The sequence below is a fragment of the Scyliorhinus torazame genome, chromosome 9, assembly GCF_047496885.1.
Source record: "Scyliorhinus torazame isolate Kashiwa2021f chromosome 9, sScyTor2.1, whole genome shotgun sequence".
Lineage (NCBI taxonomy): Eukaryota > Metazoa > Chordata > Chondrichthyes > Carcharhiniformes > Scyliorhinidae > Scyliorhinus > Scyliorhinus torazame.
Window position 1 is genome coordinate 214,622,216 of NC_092715.1, and position 20,110 is coordinate 214,642,325.

At 49.6% G+C, this 20,110-nt stretch overlaps 1 protein-coding gene across 2 annotated transcripts in view; it reads left to right on the forward strand.

Moving 5' to 3' along the window:
- The window catches only part of LOC140429731 (transmembrane protease serine 11C-like), a 125,280-nt gene that overhangs the window by 73,159 nt on the left and 32,011 nt on the right, over positions 1-20,110 (forward strand). For both annotated transcript variants that reach the window (XM_072517074.1, XM_072517075.1), the window contains 3 exons: positions 6,032-6,091; positions 11,738-11,900; positions 16,287-16,552. In XM_072517074.1, coding sequence (XP_072373175.1) covers positions 6,032-6,091; positions 11,738-11,900; positions 16,287-16,552 — 489 coding nt within the window. The remainder of the gene's footprint in view (positions 1-6,031; positions 6,092-11,737; positions 11,901-16,286; positions 16,553-20,110) is intronic.

Here is a 20,110-nt window from a genome sequence, read left to right on the forward strand (position 1 = left end):
TGGAGTCCGTGGCTATCAGCCAAGATGGCGGCGTCCATGGATCGCACGCGGTCGGGGGCGCACAAAATGGCCGCGCCCATAGATCGCACGTGTCCGGATGGTCACAAGATGGCGGCGCACATCCTCCCCGCGTGGAGTCCGGGACCCAAAATGGCAGCGCCCGTTGGCCGCACATGGATCGTTGGGGGGGTTGAGTCTGCTGTCCCCGTTCTCCCCCGGAGATTGCGGCGACCCCCCGAGACTGGCACACCGCCGAATAGTGCCCCTTCTTGCCGCAACTTTTACAGATGGCCGAGCGGGCCAGGCAGCGCTGCCGGGGGTGAGTGAATCTCCTGCTGGCCAGGTAATGCCTCCAATGCCGCATAGCTTCTACTATGGCCTGGGCCTCCTTTTCAACTGAGGAATAGCGGATTTCTGAAGCGTGGAGGGTGTGTGAGAAGAAGGCCATGGGTCTGCCCGCTTGGTTGAGGGTGGCCGCCAGAGCTACGTCGGACGCGTTGCTCTCGACTTGGAAGGGGAGTGACCCGTCTGAAGGCCTGGCGGGCCTCTGTCGACAGGGGAAAAACCGTGGATTGGATTAGCTCACCTCACTGACCAATGGTCGGTGGCCTTCATGTTTGATAGTGCACAGCGGGGCAAGATAAAGAATGACAAGATCTTACGGTGGAGGATCGAACTCTCCACCTACAACTATGAGATCTTGTATCGTTCCGGGAAGCTAAACAAGCCTCCTAATGCCCTATCCCGCAGCACATATGCCAACGCACAAGTGGACCGCCTCCAAGCCCTCCACGAGGACCTCTGCCACCCGGGGGTCACTCGATTCTTCCATTTCATTAAAACTCGCAACCTGCCCTACTCCATCGAGGAGGTCAGGACAGCCACCAGGAACTGCCAAATCTGCGCGGAGTGCAAGCCGCACTTCTACAGGCCAGATAAAGCGCACCTGATAAAGGCGTCCCATCCTTTTGACCCCTCAGTATGGACTTCAAAGGGCCTCTCCCCTCCACCGACCGCAACATGTACTTCCTGAACGTGATTGACGAGTACTCCCGGTTCCCATTCGCCATTCCCTGCCCCGACATGACCGCAGCCACCATCATAAAAGCCTTCCACAGTATCTTTACGCTGTTCGTTTTCCCTGCCTACATACACAGCGATAGGGGGTCCTCCTTTATGAGCGCCGAACTGCGTCAATTCCTGTACAGCAAGGGCATTGCCTCGAGCAGGACGACCAGTTACAACCCCCAGGGAAACGGACAGGTAGAGAGGGAGAACGGAACGGTCTGGAAGACCGTCCTACTGGCCCTACGGTCCAGGAATCTCTCAGTCTCCCTCTGGCAGGAGGTCCTCCCGGATGCCCTCTGCTCCATCCGGTCACTGCTGTGTACCACGACCAACCAAACACCTCACGAACGTCTCCTTGTCTTCCCTAGGAAGTCTTCCTCCGGGACCTCGCTCCCAACCTGGCTGGCAGCTCCTGGACCCATCCTGCTCCGCAAACACATGCGGGCGCACAAGTCGGACCCACTGGTCGAGAGGGTCCATCTCCTCCACGCTAACCCTCAGTACGCCTACGTGGCATACCCCGACGGCCGACAGGATACGATCTCCCTACGGACATGGCGCCCGCTGGATCCCCACACACACCCCCACCACCAATCCCACCCTCCCTACCACTGGCGCACCCCACAGCCGCCCCCTTCCCAGGTGGATCGGTCCTCCCACCGGTCCCGTCGAGGGGTGATGAAGCAGCTGCTGAAGAAGCCGAAGCCACGCTCCCGGATGCACAGATTCCCGAGCCAGCGCCTGCATCACCACCAAAGCTACGCCGAACGCAGAGGACGACCAGGGCCCCCGACCGACTAATTGCTTCATTCTGAACTGTAAATAAATTTTGTAAATAGTTGCTATGTAACGAGGCAAAACCACTGTACTGATGTATACCGAGTACCTCCATAACCTTAACCTCTACCACTGTGTAATGTGAGGCCACCACCCCCGCCGGACTCTTTTTTTAACAGGGGGTGAATGTGGTAATCGGTATTAGAGGTATTACGGTACCCTGTAATGCTGTAAGACCATTGGTGTAGGAGGTACTGTTTTCATTGGTTAAGCCTGCCTGCTGGTTCCGCCCAGGAAGGTGGAATATAAGAACCCGTGTCTCCCCAGCAGCTGCCTTCTGTACATGCGCTGCTGGGGGAAACATCTAGTGTAATAAAGCCTTCAATTGTCTCCAATGTCGCTTCTGGAGTAATTGATCGAGCATCAGCTTCGTCACACCCCTTCTCCCCATCCCATTCACCATCCCCCCACAATCGTGCCCTCCCACCCGGCCCGGGCAACTGGGAGAGGGAGGGTTTACAGGCCTGCATGGAGTGTAGAATAACGTGATGGAGGCTTCACATATCTCAGGTGTACTGTGTTTTAATGTGTACAAATACAATAGTGATCCCAATTGTCCCTAGCTTCCGATGGTGCCCCCCATCCCACTCCACCTCAGTGATCTTCAATCTTCTTAGCCTCTGTGCTTTACTGCTGTGTCGAAGAGTGTCCCCAGGATAAACATCAGAGGAGAAGGCAGCCTGCTGCTTACTGTGTCCCCTGGCCTTGATGCCCCTGGCGGGCGACCTTTGGAGGACTTGGGGCTGGAGCTGCCCTGCCGACCTGTTTCACACGCTGACCCCGAGACGCGCTATTGCAGGGGAGTGGACTCAGGAGTGCTGACGACTCGATGCCGATAGGACCCTGGGGTAACCTTCGGGTGGAGGGGCAGCTGAATGGAGCTCTGGATGCCCCTGCATCATCTGGCACTGCCATCCCTGGCAGCTCCCCAATGTCTGCACCATACTGTTCATGCCCTTGGCGATGCCCCTCTGTGAGTGAGAAATACTTTGCAGCACTTCACCGATGCCCATCTGTATCTGGGACACGGTCCTCAGTGATCTGGACATGCTCTGGAGCGTTTCAGCAATGCACACCTGAGATTGGGATGTGCCCTGCAGGGCCTCGGAAAGGTCCACCTGTGTCAGGCACACGTCCCCTAGTGACTCGGACATGTTGTCAAGACGCTCAGCCATGGCGATCACTGACTGAGTGATGCTTGGACACCACCACTCATACAGCTGACATCATACTCCAGGCTCTCTCTACTGCGGTAATCATCCGAGTGGTTTTGGCCTCGGTGCCATACGTTGCTGGTGCAATCACCTGTGCCCTTAGCCTTGTGGGCTCCTCCAATCGGCTATGGACCTGCTGGAGTGTCGCTGACATCCCCTTCTGAATCTCATGGCTGCTCCCTATCAACTGCATCAGCTCCAGGATAGCCCGGTCCAGAGGCTCAGCTTCTGACGGGGACTCAGCTGGGTTCTGGGATCCAGCGGACCACCGACTGCTGCCTCCCCTGGACGTTCCTGGCTCCACCTGATGTATATCTGCAAGTGTGGTGCTCACCAGATTATGCCCCAGAAGCCTGTCCACTATTTTCACTCACCGAGGTGTATGTCTGCGTTGTGGAGGGTGGGGATGACAGCCGGGATGCATCGATGGTGGCATCCTCGGAGCTCTCCTTTGAGGTGTTCTCTTGGGAGGCGGAGAGCCACCCGGATATGCCAGCGCCACCAGCTGGACCTTCTGCTGGAGAATGGGCATGTGGTCAGTGAGAGGGAAGGATCATCATGCTGGCATGAACAACTCACATGTAACAGGTCATCTGGGTGGGAGCTGTCATGATATCCAGATCAGCATATCAAGGTGCAATCACACACACACTGATGGACAGGTAGTTGGACCAACCAACACACACATAACATCGCAGCCAATCACCAGTGAGAGCACACGCACTATAAAACAGGGAACACCACAGTTCCCGCTCATTCTACCAGGAGATAGCTCAGAGCACAGAGCTCACAGCGTGCCACTCAGACATAGACCATGTGTGAGTGCCTCACTAAGATAGTGATAGGGCTGGGTCCACAGGTTAGCTGGTGAAGCATGTACCCAAGCCAGCAGTTAGTTGTTACCGTTGATTAGACAATAAAACAGAGTTGTACCATCTACAGCCGTGTTGGATCATTTGTGCATCAGGACACCCAACACGACAGGAGCCAGTGGATTCTCACCTCTGCAGTGTAGGCCAAGCTCAACGTCGGTGACTGCTCTGTACTCGGCCACTCCCCCAACCTCCAGGGCTTATAATAATAATAATCTCTATTGTCACAAGTAGGCTTACATTAACACTGCAATGAAGTTACTGTGAAAATCCCCTAGTTGCCACATTCTGGCGCCTGTTCGCGTACACAGAGGGAGAATTCAGAATGTCCAATTCACCTAAAAGCACAACTTTCAGGACTTGTGAGAGGAAACCGGAGCACCCGGAGGAAACCCACACAGACACGGGGAGAACGTGCAGACTCCGCACAGACAGTGACCAAGCCAGGAATCGAACCTGGGACCCTGGAGCTGTGAAGCAACAGTGCAAACCACTGTGCTACTGTGCAGCCCATATGTTCCTCGTATGGGGTGAGGTCCCTGAGGTCCGGCAACCCGCCGCCCGTCTTGGCCATTTCCCAACGATTGTGCGTCAACTTCCCTGGCGGGGGTACAGAGGCGGCATTGTGAGCCGAACACTTCATGCATCGGGGGTGGTGTGGGGTGTGCTGGTGGGTGCCAGGGTGCGCTGGGACACATCGATTTATTGATCTCAGGAAGGGGGTGGTGGTGTCAGTTGCAGGGTTGTCGGGAGGGGGGGGGTTCTGGGGGTGGCAGGGGGGACCGGTGCCAGGGGGCCAATGCCAACTCATCCTTGCGGCCCGGCAGAGGTTGTTTAGCTTCTTACGGCACTGAGCAATCATTTGCAACGAGAAGCCCTCGGGGCATGATTAATTATTAATTAACGTTAGATTCCAGTGACGGCTTCGCTGGGTCGGCCGTGGGGAAACACCCGGGGATTCCAGCTCGCCACCATACTTAGAACGAATTTGTTTAGATTGTACCCATAGTTGCAATATTTATAAGGCTAGTCCAGTTAAGTTACAGATCTAGGGTAACCCCCAGGATGTTGATGGTGGAGATTCAGTCAAGGCAGTACCATTGAACAGGAAGAGAGGATAGTTATATTCTCTCTTGTTGGTCATTGCCTGCCACTTGTGTGCGACTCATCAACCCAAGTCTGTCAAGTTGCAGTAAATTCTAAATTTTAAAGCATATTTGAATTTTATTTGCTTAACCAATCAAGTTTTTCCTTCATTCGTGTTAATGCAATAAAGTAAATGTCAAGGTCGAAGAGATATGGGCGAGATTCTTCATCCCACCAATCGCGTTTTCCAGCGCAGTGCGCCCCCGCCGGCAGCGGGATTCTCCATTTCCACAGCCGGCCATTGGCGTTATCCATTGTGGCCGCCCCCACCGTCGGTAACCCGGCGTGGATGTGTAGCCGGCAGAGTGGAGGGTCCCGCCGACGGAGAATCCCGCAGATGATTTGAGTGTTCATATTCAATTGGTCTGTCAAATGAGACAATGGGATTTAGCACACTGGGCTAAATAGCTGGCTTGTAATGCAAATCAAGGCCGCAGCGCGGGTTCAATTCCCGTACCAGCCTCCCCGAACAGGCGCCGGAATGTGGCGACTAGGGGCTTTTCACAGTAACTTCATTGAAGCCTACTTGTGCCAATAAGTAATTATTATTATTAAAGTAAAGCTCCGTTAGTCCTGTCAAGGGAGAGTAAGGGAGCTATCCCTCAATCAGCATCACTATAGCATTTATCTAGTCAGTGGTCTCATTTCTATTTATGAAAGAATACTGCGCACAATTTAGATGCTGCCTTTCCTTGCATCACTATAATTACTACACTTCAAAATTCATTGGTTGTGAGGTGTTTTGGGTCATTCCAAGGCTATAGAAGGCTCTATATAAATGCAAATTCCTTCACTAAAAGAAAGACAATTTATTTCTTCTGCTTCGTTTCTCTGTTCTTTGTTGCAGGTACAGTTAAAATAACCTTTTTCAAAAACAATCTCTTTATCTTCCAGCAAAGCCGACTTCAGAAAATCAACACCATGAGCCAATAAACAAGACTTCATTAAATGCAAGTAAGTTGAAACTTTTCATTCACGATTTTATTTGGAGCAGAATGCAACCTATTTATCCATCCTCACTGTGCTTGCTGACTGTACTAGCTCCTGGTCCACCAAACACTTGGGGAGGGATTCGCCGTTCCGGAATGCCCAGAATGCATTCTCCGATGGGATGGAAAATCAGGCATCGGGAGAAAAATTGGGATCAGCATAGGGTGCTGACCTGAACACAATGCTTTTACGACCTCCGTTGGCAATGTGAATGATGTCCACGATGAACGCCAGTGGGGGGATAAAAATAAATGCAAAAGGGTCTTAATGAGCCCTATCATCCGGCCCTCCGTGATTTTTCGGTACCCATGGCCGGCTATCACGTTGGCACGGATCACTTGTGGTCTCAGCAATCGTGAACCTGACGTGGTGGACCTCGCGATGGGCCAAGGGGGAAGCGATGCCCCCTTGGCCCACCGCAAGGTCCACGATGCCCGGGCCACGCTGGTAGAGACTATCCGAGCACATCAAAGGGCCACCCTCCGCCAACAATGCACTGCCTGTCCACACCTCCTCTAGCAAACCCCCCCCCCATGCACCCCTGTAATAGTGAGACCTCCCCAGGGACCGCTGTAATAGTTGAAACTGTCCTTCGGGCTCCTGTAATAGGGAGATCTCCCCAGGGACCCCTGTAATGATAGTGGTCTGTGATTGACAGCTTATAAAAACCATCTGCAGCTTGGATCCATTCATACCCTTTCACGCTTCAGTGGCCTGAGTGGTGAAGCCAGAATGTTTGCAAACATTGTCCACATCAAAGAGATGTAAGTTCATTTCAAGAGCTGCGTGAATGCCAATCACTAGAGCGTGTGATTTCACTGCAGTTACCTCCATGCTGGAATCTGAAGATGCTGGAATCTGGAACAAAAACCAGAGAATGCTGGAAAATCTCAGTGGGTCTGACAGCATCTGTGGAGGGAGAACAGAGCTAACGTTTCAGGTCTGGATGGCTCTTCATCAGAGCTTTATTCTACAATGCTTTTCCTTGCTCTTCCTACCAAAATGTATCACTTGACACTTCCCTTCATTAAATTGCACCTTCCACCTGTCTACCATTCCGTTAGCCTGTCTATGTCCTCTTGATGTCTAACTCCATGCTCCTCACAGTTTACAATACTTCCAAGTTCTGTGCGTTCCACAGAGTTTGAAATTATGCCCTGTGTACTAATGTCTAGGTCATTAATAAACATTAAGGAAAACAGGTGGTCCTAATACAGATCCCTGGGGAACCCTACTATATACCTTGCTCCTGTCCAAAGGAACAACCATTTACTACTACACTCTGTTTTCTGTCACTCAGTCAACTTCATATCCATGCCGCCAAAGTCCATTTTATTCCATAGGCTTTAACCTTGCTGACAAGCCTGTCAAACTACCTTCATCAACACTCTCTGTTACCTCATCAAAACACTCAATCAAGTTGGTAAAACACAATTGTCCCTTAAAAGAGCCATACTGACTTTAATTAATTGGTCGACAGTTGTCCCAGTGACTGTTAGTTTTATCCCAGTTTATTGTTTCTAAGTTTTCCCACCAGCCACAGTAAGCTGTAATTGCTAGGTAAAACTTTCAGTTCTCCAGTCCTCTGGCACCACCCCTGTCCTGTGTCTAAAGAGAATTGGATGATTATAGCCAGTGGATCTGCATCAGGTCCACTATTGATGATTTCCAGCACTAAGACCATAAGACCATAAAATATAGGAGAAGAATTAGGCCATTCAGTCCATCAAGTCTGCTCCACCATTCGATCGTAGCTGATATGTTTCTTATCCCATTCTTGCCTTCTCCCCGTAAACCCTGGTCCCCTAAGTATAGGAAGCCTTTCTAAAACCTCTTTATCAATTTTAGTACATCCTGTGTATCAACCAGCTCCTGTAGCGCTTTATCTTAGTGGTAGAATCTTCTTCCTTGGTGAAGATAATGCAAAGTTCTCATTAGAACATCAGCCATGCCGTCTGCCTTCATGTGTGAATGTCCCTTTTGGCCTCTAATTGGCCCCACTCCTCTTTTTACTACCATTTTACTATTTAGATGCCGATGGAAGGCATTTGGATTCCCTTCTACGTTAGTTGTCGATTTCTTCTCATACCGTCTTTTCTTCTTTTATTTGTTTTCTTCATTTCCCCTCTGAACCTTTTATATTCAGCCTGATTCTCATTGATATTGTCAACCTGACATCTGTCATATGCACCCTTTTTCTACTTCATCTTACTCTATCTCTTTTATTACCCAGGGAGATCGGGCTCTGTTTGAACTACCTCTCTCCCTTGTGGGAATGTACCCCAACACTACTCAAACTATCTCTTCTTTTGAAAATTGGACCCTTGTTTAATTACAGATTTTCCTGGCAATTTATCTGGGCCAGAATAGTTCCCACCCCATTTAAATTGTCCCTCCTATCATAACAAATATGAGCGGGAATAGGCCATTCAGCCCCTCCAGCCTGCTGCATCTTTCTGTAAGATAATGGTTGATCTGGTTGAGGCTTTAACTCCACTTTCCTGCCAGATCCCATTAACACTTGACTTACTTATAAATCAACCATCTGTCTAACTCAACCTTGAATAAATTCAATGATCCAGCATCCACTGCTACCTGGGGATTAATGATCCCCTGAGAGAAGAAATTCCTCCTCATCTTTGTCTTAATTGGAAGACCTTGTATTTTTAAACTATGCTCTCTACTATAGATTCCCCCTCGAGGAGAAACATCCTCTCTTCATCTGCCATCAATAAGATCACCTTTCAATGGGTACAGACCCAATGTATTCAACATTTCCTTGTAAGACAACCCCTTCATCCAAGCAATTAGCCAAGTGAACCTTCCCTGAATTGCTTCCAATGAAAGCTCCCTGAAGTATCGCTGAAGAAAGACACTGGTCGAAGCTTTTCGTTTTGCACTAATCAAGACAATTCACAGGAAACCGAAGGTGAAGGAAACAACAATTATACTTCACGAGTAGAAAGTGCTGATTTGTTAGCAAGTGTTAAGAAGGATAAATACGGTAATTTTCGGGATCCTTGGATAACGAGAGATATTGTAGGCCTCGTCAAAAAGAAAAAGGAGGCATTTGTCAGGGCTAAAAGGCTGGGAACAGCCGAAGCCTGTGTGGAATATAAGGAAAGTAGGAAGGAACTTAAGCAAGGAGTCAGGAGGGCTAGAAGGGGTCACGAAAAGTCATTGGCAAATAGGGTTAAGGAAAATCCCAAGGCTTTTTACACGTACATAAAAAGCAAGAGGGTAGCCAGGAAAAGGGTTGGCCCACTGAAGGATAGGCAAGGGAATCTATGTGTGGAGCCAGAGGAAATGGGCGAGGTACTAAATGAATACTTTGCATCAGTATTCACCAAAGAGAAGGAATTGGTTGATCTTGAGTCTGGAGAAGGGTGTGTAGATAGCCTGGGTCACATTGAGATCCAAAAAGACAAGGTGTTGGGCGTCTTGAAAAATATTAATGTAGATAAGTCCCCAGGACCTGATGGGATCTACCCCAGAATACTGAAGGAGGCTACAGAGGAAATTGCTGAGGCCTTGACAGAAACCTTTGGATCCTCACTGTCTTCAGGTGATGTCCCGGAGGACTGGAGAATAGCCAATGTTGTTCCTCTGTTTAAGAAGGGTAGCAAGGATAATCCAGGGAACTACAGGCCGGTGAGCCTTACGTCAGTGGTAGGGAAATTACTGGAGAGAATTCTTCGAGACAGGATCTGCTCCCATTTGGAAGCAAATGGGCGTATTAGTGAGAGGCAGCATGGTTTTGTGAAGGGGAGGTCGTGTCTCACTAACTTGATAGAGTTTTTCGAGGAGGTCACAAAGATGATTGATGCAGGTAGGGCAGTGGATGTTTTCTATATGGACTTCAGTCAGGTCTTTGATAAGGTCCCTCATGGTAGACTAGTACAAAAGGTGAAGTCACACGGGATCAGGGGTGAGCTGGCAAGGTGGATACAGAACTGGCTAGGTCATAGAAGGCAGAGAGTAGCAATGGAAGGATGCTTTTCTAATTGGAGGGCTGTGACTAGTGGTGTTCCGCAGGGATCAGTGCTGGGACCTTTGCTGTTTGTAGTATATATAAATGATTTAGAGGAAAATGTAACTGGTCTGATTAGTAAGTTTGCAGACGACACAAAGGTTGGTGGAATTGCGGATAGCGATGAGGACTGTCAGAGGATACAGCAGGATTTAGATTGTTTGGAGACTTGGGCGAAGAGATGGCAGATGGAGTTTAATCCGGACAAATGTGAGGTAATGCATTTTGGAAGGTCTAATGCAGGTAGGGAATATACAATGAATGATAGAACCCTCAAGAGTATTGAAAGTCAGAGAGATCTAGGTGTGCAGGTCCACAGGTCACTGAAAGGGGCAACACAGGTGGAGAAGGTAGTCAAGAAGGCAAACGTCATGCTTGCCTTCATTGGCCTGGGCATTGAGTATAAGAATTGTCAAGTCATGTTGCAGCTGTATAGGACCTTAGTTAGGCCACACTTGGAGTATAGTGTTCAATTCTGGTCGCCACACTACCAGAAGGATGTGGAGGCTTTAGAGAGGGTGCAGAAGAGATTTACCAGAATGTTGCCTGGTATGGAGGGCATTAGCTATGAGGAGCGGTTGAATAAACTCGGTTTGTTCTCACTGGAACGACAGAGGTTGATGGGCGACCCGATAGAGGTCTACAAAATTATGAGGGGCATAGACAGAGTGGATAGTCAGAGGCTTTTCCCCAGGGTAGAGGGGTCAATTACTAGGGGGCATAGGTTTAAGGTGCGAGGGGCAAGGTTTAGAGTAGATGTACGAGGTAAGTTTTTTACACAGAGGGTAGTGGGTGCCTGGAACTCGCTGCCGGAGCAGGTGGTGGAAGCAGTGACGATAGTGACATTTAAGGGGCATCTTGACAAATACATGAATAGGATGGGAATAGAGGGATACGGACACAGGAAGTGTAGAAGATTGTAGTTTAGTCGGGCAACATGGTCGGCACGTGCTTGGAGGGCCGAAGGGCCTGTTCCTGTGCTGTACTTTTCTTTGTTCTTTGTTCTTTGGACTCTGATTGCTAGAGGCATTGCCTCGGTGAATGCACCAGTCAACTGATGACTAACAGTTAACTGCCAATCTTTGATAAATCGAAACATGACGGGTTAACTTTGATTGGTCAAGGCATTGCCCATTTAATTCAGTTGAAAAGGACACAATGTGTGTACATGTTCTTTCTCTGCAAAGAACAGGGTCTTGTGTATTAATATATGTAGCTTCTAGCATGCATAAGTGAGCGACATTGTGAGCTCGACGGATAATCTTAAATTGGTTGCAAGTGGAATTCTTAGCATTAATGTTGTCCAATTGTAGAAACACATCTAATGTTGCACACTGTGCTTCAAACTTTGCAAGCACAGGCTGGTTGGAAACAGGCTGTATCTTGCCCATTTGAACAGTGGAAGAGACATGCGATATTTTAAGATCCGCCAGTCTTCAGGATGTACGGCCCACATGCCCAGCATGACCCAGGCACTGAAAACATCCTCCTTTTACTAATTTAATTTTTGAATATGAATACCTACATAAAATCCTTTCAATGAGGTTATCAGACCCTAAACATTTCTACATTTTCTACAGTGTGTGGCAGAAGACCTGCAATATCCAGTAGAATTGTTGGTGGGAAAAACTCCAAGATGGGTGAATGGCCTTGGCAAGTAGACCTCGAGATTGGAACACTCGTCTGTGGTGCTGCTATCATCTCTAACAGATGGCTCATCTCCGCAGCTCATTGCTTTCAGCGGTAATTGTTAAGATTTTCACTTATACACGTTTATAAGCACGCAGGGCAGGTTTTGTACAAAATAATTGAACTTGGCCTTAAATCTAAAGCATCATAATTTTGGAAGATGGTTATTGGAAAAACTGTGTATATGCCAAAAAAGGTCATTTGCGCTATACCGCTCTGCAAGTTGCCACCGGGGCAGCACGGTGGTTAGCACTGCTGCCTCACAGTGCCAGGAGCCTGGGTTCAATTCCGGCATTGTGTGAGTATGGAGTTTGAACTTTGTCCCCACGTCTGCGTGGATTTCCACCGAGTGCTCCGGTTTCCTCCCACAGTCCAAAGATGTGCAGGTTAGGTGGATTGGCCATGCTAAATTGCCCTTAGTGACCAAAGATGTGCAGGTTAGGTGAGAGTTATGGGTTTATGAAGATAGGGCTGGGGAGTGGGCCAATGTAATGTGTTTTTTCGGAGGTTAGGGCAGACTTGATGGGCCGTACAGCCTCCTCCTGCACTGTAGGAGTTCTACGGTGCCAAGTTCTGTCAACCTCTAGTTGAAGATAGAGCAGAAAATCAGGAAATCTTCATGTGGGTATTTCCAGGTGAACATTTCTAATTGTTGTTTAGGTGCGGGTCATTGACACTACAGTCCAGATGGTCACAGAAGGTGTGTTCATAACATGGTGACACAGGTTGAATATCAGACTCTAAATCCATCCAATATGGCAGGTGGTAAGAGTGGGAGAGATTCCTGGTCAGTCATCCTGCAGAAGGCTGCGGTACTTTGTCATGCGTAATCTAATGGAAGGTCAGGGTTGTCAATATCTTCTTAAAGCATGTTGCCTGAAGTCCAGGAGATACAGTACTGAATTATTTGTATTACCTCACTTCTCTTTGGTTGCAGCTTTCTATCCATTTTGCCCATCTTGTCTTCTGGACGCCTTTTGCCCCCTACTACTGCTTGCCAAACTATTTGCATTTCTTTTCCCTGATGGCAATGTAAGACTAAGACACGTCAATTCTACAGCTAGAGTTCCTCCCAATTGCCAGAATCTTTATATTTATCTGGGGTTAGATATTAGTACTCGTTCCAATGCAAAACTCCAGTTTATCAATGTCATTATTTTGGGATTTCACCAAGGGATGAGGGATTTCACTTGCGTGAATAGATTGGAAAGCAGATGCACGATCAATTGCACAAAGACTAAAGTTGGGTACAACTGTGGCTTCATTACAGTCAGATGCGTGGCCTCCTGCTGCAGCTGGCAAAATGGCAGGGCACTGGAGGTCATGCATATTTATACAGTTCTCTCTGGGCGGAGCCAGCCGGCAGGAGCTACCGGCGAACCTGTAGTGCAGGTCCTACCTTACATCTCCTATTACAGTGGATCACCACAAAAGGTAGAAGCATTCTCCTTAAGGAAAGTTGAGAGGAGATATAATAGACGTGTTCAAATCCATGAGTCATCTAGACAGTGTAGAGAAGGAGCAATTGTTCCAACTGGCAGGGGGATTTTATGCAGTGGCTGGCTAGGATCTGGAATGCACGGCCTGAGAATGGGGTGGAGACAGGTGCAATCATGTCTTTCAAAAGGGATTTGGGTAATTATCTGAAGGGAAAGATTTGCAGGGCTAAGGAGAAAATGTGGGGAAGTGGGCCGAGCTGAGTTGCTCCTGCAGAGAGTTCACATGGACATGAGGGAATGCAGATATCACTTTGGTTCACTGTCGCCGGTGACTTGTATATTTTTATATCATAGATTATCATAGAATTTACAGTGCAGAAGGAGGCCATCCGGCCGATCGAGTCTGCACCGGCTTTTGGAAAGAGCACCCTACCCAAGGTCAACACCTCCACCCATTCCCCATAACCCAGTAACCCCACCCAACACTAAGGGCAATTTTGGACACTAATGGCAATTTATCATGGCCAATCCACCTAACCTGCACATCTTTGGACTGTGGGAGGAAACCGGAGCACCCGGAGGAAACCCACGCACACCCGGGGAGAACGTGCAGACTCCGCACAGACAGTGACCCAAGCCAGAATCGAACCTGGGACCCTGGAGCTGTGAAGCAACAGTGCTATCCACAATGCTACCGAGCTGCCCTTTCATGGGAATGGGCAGCGCTTGCAGGGGGTGGGGGGCAACATTTAATGCCCATCCCCAATTGCTCTTGAATTGAGTTGGGCCATTTCAGAGGGTATTTAAGAGTCAAAGACATCATCACATGTAGGCCAGATCAGGTAACAATGGCAAACTTCCTTCCCCAAATGACATTCATGACCCAGATTGGTTTTAACCTCAATGGGTTCATGGTCACCATAGAATCCCTACAGTGCAGACGGAGGCCATTCAGCCCATTGTGTCTGCACCGATCCTCTGAAAGAGCACTCTACCTAGACTCATTCCCCTGTATACCCGTAATCCCACCTAACCTTTGAGCACCAAGGGACAATTTAGCATGGCCAATCCATCTAACCAGCACATCTTTGGATTGTGGGGGGAAACCGGAGCACCCGGAGGAAACCCACACAGACACAGGGAGAAAGTGAAAACTCCACACAGACAGTCACTCAAGGCCGGAATTGAACCTGGGTCCCTGGCGCTGAGAGGCAGCGGTGCTAACCACCATGTCACCATACCGCCACCTTTTGACTTTTAATTCCAGATTTTTATTGAATTCATGGGCGGGATTCTCCGCCGGCAGGATGCTCCGTTATGCCGGCGCCCCGGGGTTTCCCGATGGCGTGGGTCAGCCCAAACCCCATTGACCGGCCGGGGTAATGGTGAATTCCATCAGCGGGTCGAGGCGGGGCGGAAAATCCAGCCCCATATTTCACAATTTTTTCTGCTATGGTGGGTTTCGAACCTGAATCCCCAGAATATTACCCTGGGTGTCTGAACTATCAGTCCATTGACAATACCACTATGCTACATGTTTACCCATATCGCCTATGATTGGCAATACACCCCTTTCTTCCCAAAATCTGCATAAGCAGCAGCACGATTCCGGTACTTAAAGAGAGTATCCTGACTCTATATATGGACCACAGGAATATATCATGTGCCATGTAAATTCTCCTTCACAAAATGACTCAGTGGATTAACAGTTTTACCAAAGTGTGACCCTGGCTTTGAACCAAAGAATGGTTTCCTTCAGGTCAGCTAGATAAATGAAAAATGTATAATTTGACATGATTTATGTTTCCTATACCAAAGATATAGGGGCAGAGGAACAGGGAGGGATTTGTCAGGCTGGTGGAGATTAGACAGTTAGGAAAGCTGAGAATTTATATTTGAGGTAAGGGAGGATTTGAAAATGCACAAAAGTGTGGGGTTATGTCAGTAACCAGGGGATACTGGTCAGGTGAGCAGGAAAGTAACAAAAGGAATTCAATCCAAAAGTGTGAGGTAAATGTTTTGGGCATCGCAAACAATGCAAGAGAATGCACAATAAAATGGTATGTTACTGGAAAGGAAAGATTGGTAGGCTGGAGCTGTTTTCTTTGGAATACGGGAGAGGTGAATTTAATTGAGGTGTATACAATTTGGGGGCAGAGATAGGAAGGACCTATTTCCATTAGCAATGAGGTCAATGACCAGGGCAGAACAATCAGAGGAGACTTGGGGAGAATATTTTACACCAAATAGCTCATAGGGATCTGGAAATCATTGACTTAAAGCATGGTAGAAGCAGAAACCCATATTGCATTAAAATAAATTCTGAGATATGCAGTTAAATGTACTGGGCTGTGGACCAAGAGCTGTAAAGTGGGATTTATCCAAATAACTCATTTTTAGACAGCACAAAGACAATGGGCTGAATGGCCTCCTTTTCATGTTGTATGTGTCTATAATGATCAGGAATGCACTGAAAATATATTCCAAGCAGATTCAATCGGGTTTTCATAAGGGAATTGCATATAAACCAGCAAAGGAAATATTTACAAGATGATGGAAAAAGTGAGCACAAGGAATAATTGGATAGTTTTTTCAAACAGGCACAATGGGCGAATGGCCTCCTTCTTTGCTACAGGATTCCGAAATTCTCAAGGGCCAGTTATAGGTCAGTTGACATTTATGGACTGTAGAGATGGGACCACATGATTGAATTTGGTCCTCGAACAACGGCACAAATGAGGATGTCAGCACCAAATGAAGGGCAACTAGGGATGGGCGACAAATGTTGGCCTAACCAACAATGCCCACATCCCGTAAATGAATTTTAAAAAATGGACTTTGGGAAGATATATAGGTGAACAACCCTCGAGAGATGGCTGTTAACGGTCTTTGTGACAGAAAGGAGAAGTCAAAAGTGCAACTCAAGATTAAACAGGAGATGCAGGTTGAAAAAGAATGTTTTCTGTGTAAGTGACATTCCCTTTATTCGTGTTTGTTTCAGGTCTCAGGCCAATCCTTCAGTCTGGAAAGCTTACATGGGATCAGTTATGGTTGGACAAGGTACATCTAGAAACATCAGAAAAATCATCGTCCATCCTGACTATGATGATCCAATTAGTTTTAGCAATGACATCGCACTCCTGGAGCTTTCCTCCCCTCTCACCTTTAATGACTTCATTCAGCCAATTTGCCTCCCCTCAAGTAGTGATGTCATCGCTGCGGGTCAACACTGCATTATCACAGGATGGGGGTCGCTTAGCTTTGGAGGTTAGATTTTGGCTTTATTCTGATCAGTTGAATCATTTGACTTCATTGTGACGTAACTAGAACTGCTGTTTTCCCAACTGCTCATATTTTAGTGTTTATTTCTTGCTTTAAGTGCAACAGATGTATTTGATACAATAAATCACCATCGGTTCGAGTACCCTTTGTCCTTGTTAATCTTATCAGTTCACATTGCCAGCAGTCAGTTGACCAGTATGATTTTTTCACAAAAGTACTACTGTACTAATCTAGTAGTCCAGATTATTACTGAACTAGTAATCCAGAGGCCTGGGGTAATTTTGCAGGGACATGGGCGGCTTTCCCAATCCCGCCGCACCAGGGGCGAAATTCTCCAGTATCGGCGCGATGTCCGCCGACCGGCGCCCAAAACGGCGCAAATCAGTCGGGCATTGTGCCGCCCCAAAGGTGAGGAATCCTCCGCATCTTGGGGGGCCGAGCCCCAACCTTAAGGGGCTAGGCCCGCACCGGATTAATTTCCGCCCCGCCAGCTGGCGGAAAAGGCCTTTGGTGCCCCGCCAGCTGGCGCGGAAATGACATCTCCGGGCGGCGCATGCGCAGGAGCGTTAGCGGCCGCTCACGGCATCCCCGCGCATGTGCTGTGGAGGGAGTCTCTTTCGCCTCCGCCATGGTGGAGACCGTGGCGAAGGCGGAAGGAAAAGAGTGCCCCCCACAGCACAGGCCCGCCCGCGGATCGGTGGGCCCCGATCGCGGGCCAGGCCACCGTGGGGGCACCCCCCAGAACTAGATTGCCCCGCACCCCCCCCAGGTCCCCGGAGCCTGCCCGCGCCGCCTTGTCCCGCCGGTAAGGTAGGTGGTTTAATCTACGCCGGAGGGACAGGCATTCTAGCAGCGGGACTTCGGCCCATCCGAATATCCGGTGCCGGAGAATTCGGCAACCAGCGGGGGGGGGGGGGGGGGGGGGGGATTCACGCCAGCCCCCGGCGATTCTCCGACCCGGCGGGGGGTTGAAGAATCTCGCCCCACATTTCTGGTGTGGCACGCCGTCGGGATTCTCACCGGCTGACCAATGGAGTTTCCCATTGTGGGGCAGCCCCGCGCCGTTGGGAAACCCCAGGCTGCCGGAGAGTTATCCCACGGCGGAGAATTCAGCCTATGAGTTCAAAACCCATCATGACAGCTAAATTCTACTGATTGAATTAATCTGGAATAAAAAGCTAGCCTGAGAAATGGTGACTGTAACACCACCAGATGGTTGTAAAAACCGGTCTGGTTTATTTGCAGCCTGAAGTGAAGGAAATCTACCATTCTCACCAGGTCAATCCTGTATCTGACTTCAGAATGACAGCAATGCTGTGAACTGCGCTCTGAAATGCCCACTCAGTTTACCAAACCATGACAACAAACAAAATCAAATAACAATAAAGCCAGAAGGACCCCCGGCATTTTTGCGGGATTTGGAATAACAAAAACACATTCGGCCCAGTTGACCGCCCCAATTTCAGTCACACTTGAGGACTTGTGGCTAAAATTGGGAGTGCTGTCTCATGAGCAAATCATATTGACGTAGTCATACTCACAGAGTCATATTGTGGTAACTTGAGACCTGTGGTAGTCACCACTGTTGTATTATATTGTATATATGGGTATTATGGTAAGGCCCCTGTACTACAGGTACGGGGGTAGATCCCTGTCTGCTGGCTCCACCCAGTAGGCGGAGTACAAATGTGTGTGCTCTCTGAACAGCAGCCATTTCGTAAGCTGCTGTAGGAGGCCACACATCTCTGTGTAATAAAGCCTCGATTACATTCTACTCTCGTCGCGACGTAATTGATAGTGCATCAATTTATTACACAGAGATTTTACAAAGCTGGATCTCCGCATCAAGCCGGATCGCCTGCAGCTGCATCCTCAAGCAGACAATGCCAAAAAGGACTTCCAACATACGCTAGCTTACTTTGAAGCATACATCGGGTCTGCAGCAGACCCAATCTCAGAAGCACAGAAGCTCCAGATTCTGTATACGCGGCTGAGTGTGTTTTTCCCCTCGTCCAGGATGCTCCTACCTATGCAGAAGCCATGGCGCTAATGAAGGAGATTACGCTCAGCAGACCAACAAAATCTACGCCAGGCACCTCCTATCCAAGCGGCACCAACTTCCCAGTGAGTCTGTGGAAGATTTCTGGCGTGCCCTGCTCGCCCTGGTGAGAGACTGACTGCCAGGCCATTTTGGCCACTGAACATTCGAACCTGCTAATGAGAGATGCGTTCGTTACGGGCATGGGGTCTGCCTACATCCGCAGTGCCTCTTAGAAGGGGCCACGCTTGACCTCGCGGCGACCAAGAAACTAGCGCTCTCGCTCACAGTCGTCTCACGCAACGTACAGGTTTATGCCCCCGACCGCACGGCCCAACCCCCCCTGTGCATGGTGGACCCCGCCAGCGGCCACCCCATCGTGGACCCCATCAGCGACCGCACCCAGCCAACCCCACGCCTGCGCCACGCTGCAGCCAACCAACCCCGGGGGACCCAAGTGCTACTTCTGCGGACAGACAAAACACCCCCGGTAGCGCTGCCCGGCGCGGAGCGCGCTCTGCAAGGCCTGTGACAAGAAGGGACATTTCGCTGCAGTGTGCCAGGCCCGCTCAATTGCCGCTATTGTCCCGGCACCCACTGCGCCGCCATCTTGCTTGCCTCAGAACCAATGGCCACCGCCATCATGCCTGCCCCAGGACACGTGCAGCCTGTGGGTGCCGCCATCGTACCCACCTCAGGACCCCTGCCTGTCGGGCACCTCATCGGGCTGCTCATCGCCTGCAACCGCCGCCGACCAACCGCGTCTCGCTTCGGTCACGAATGACCGGTCTCGACCGCACAACCTCGCGACCGCTTCGACAAAGGTGAAGGTCGACGGGCATGAGATATCCTGCCTTCTGGACTCCAGGAGCACTGAGGGCTTCATCCACCCCGATACGGTAAGGCGCTGCTCCCTCGTGGTACACCCCGCTAACCAAAGAATCTCCCTGGCCTCCGGATCCAACTCCGTGGCAATCCGGGGGTACTGCATCGCCACCCTCACCATGCAGGGCATAGAGTTCAGTGGCTTCCGGCTCTACGTCCTCCCCAACCTCTGCGCTGCGCTGCTACTTGGCCTGGACTTCCAGTGCAACCTCCAGAGCCTAACCCTGAAATTTGGTGGACCCCTACCACCCCTTATTGTTTGCGGCCTCGCGACCCTTAAGGTCGACCCGACTTCCCTGTTTGCAAACCTCACCCCGGATTGCAAAACCCTTCGCCACCAGGAGCAGACGGTACAGCGCCCAAGACAGGACCTTCATCAGGTCTGAGGTCCAGCGGCTGCTGCGGGAAGGTATCATCGAGGCCAGCAACAGCCCCTGGAGAGCCCAAGTGGTAGTGGTGAAAACCGGGGAGAAAAACAGGATGGTCATTGACTACAGTCAGACCATCAATCGGTACACGCAGCTCGACGCGTACCCCCTCCCACGCATATCTGATATGGTCAATCAGATTGCACAGTACCGGGTCTTCTCGACATTGGACCTGAAATCTGCCTACCACCA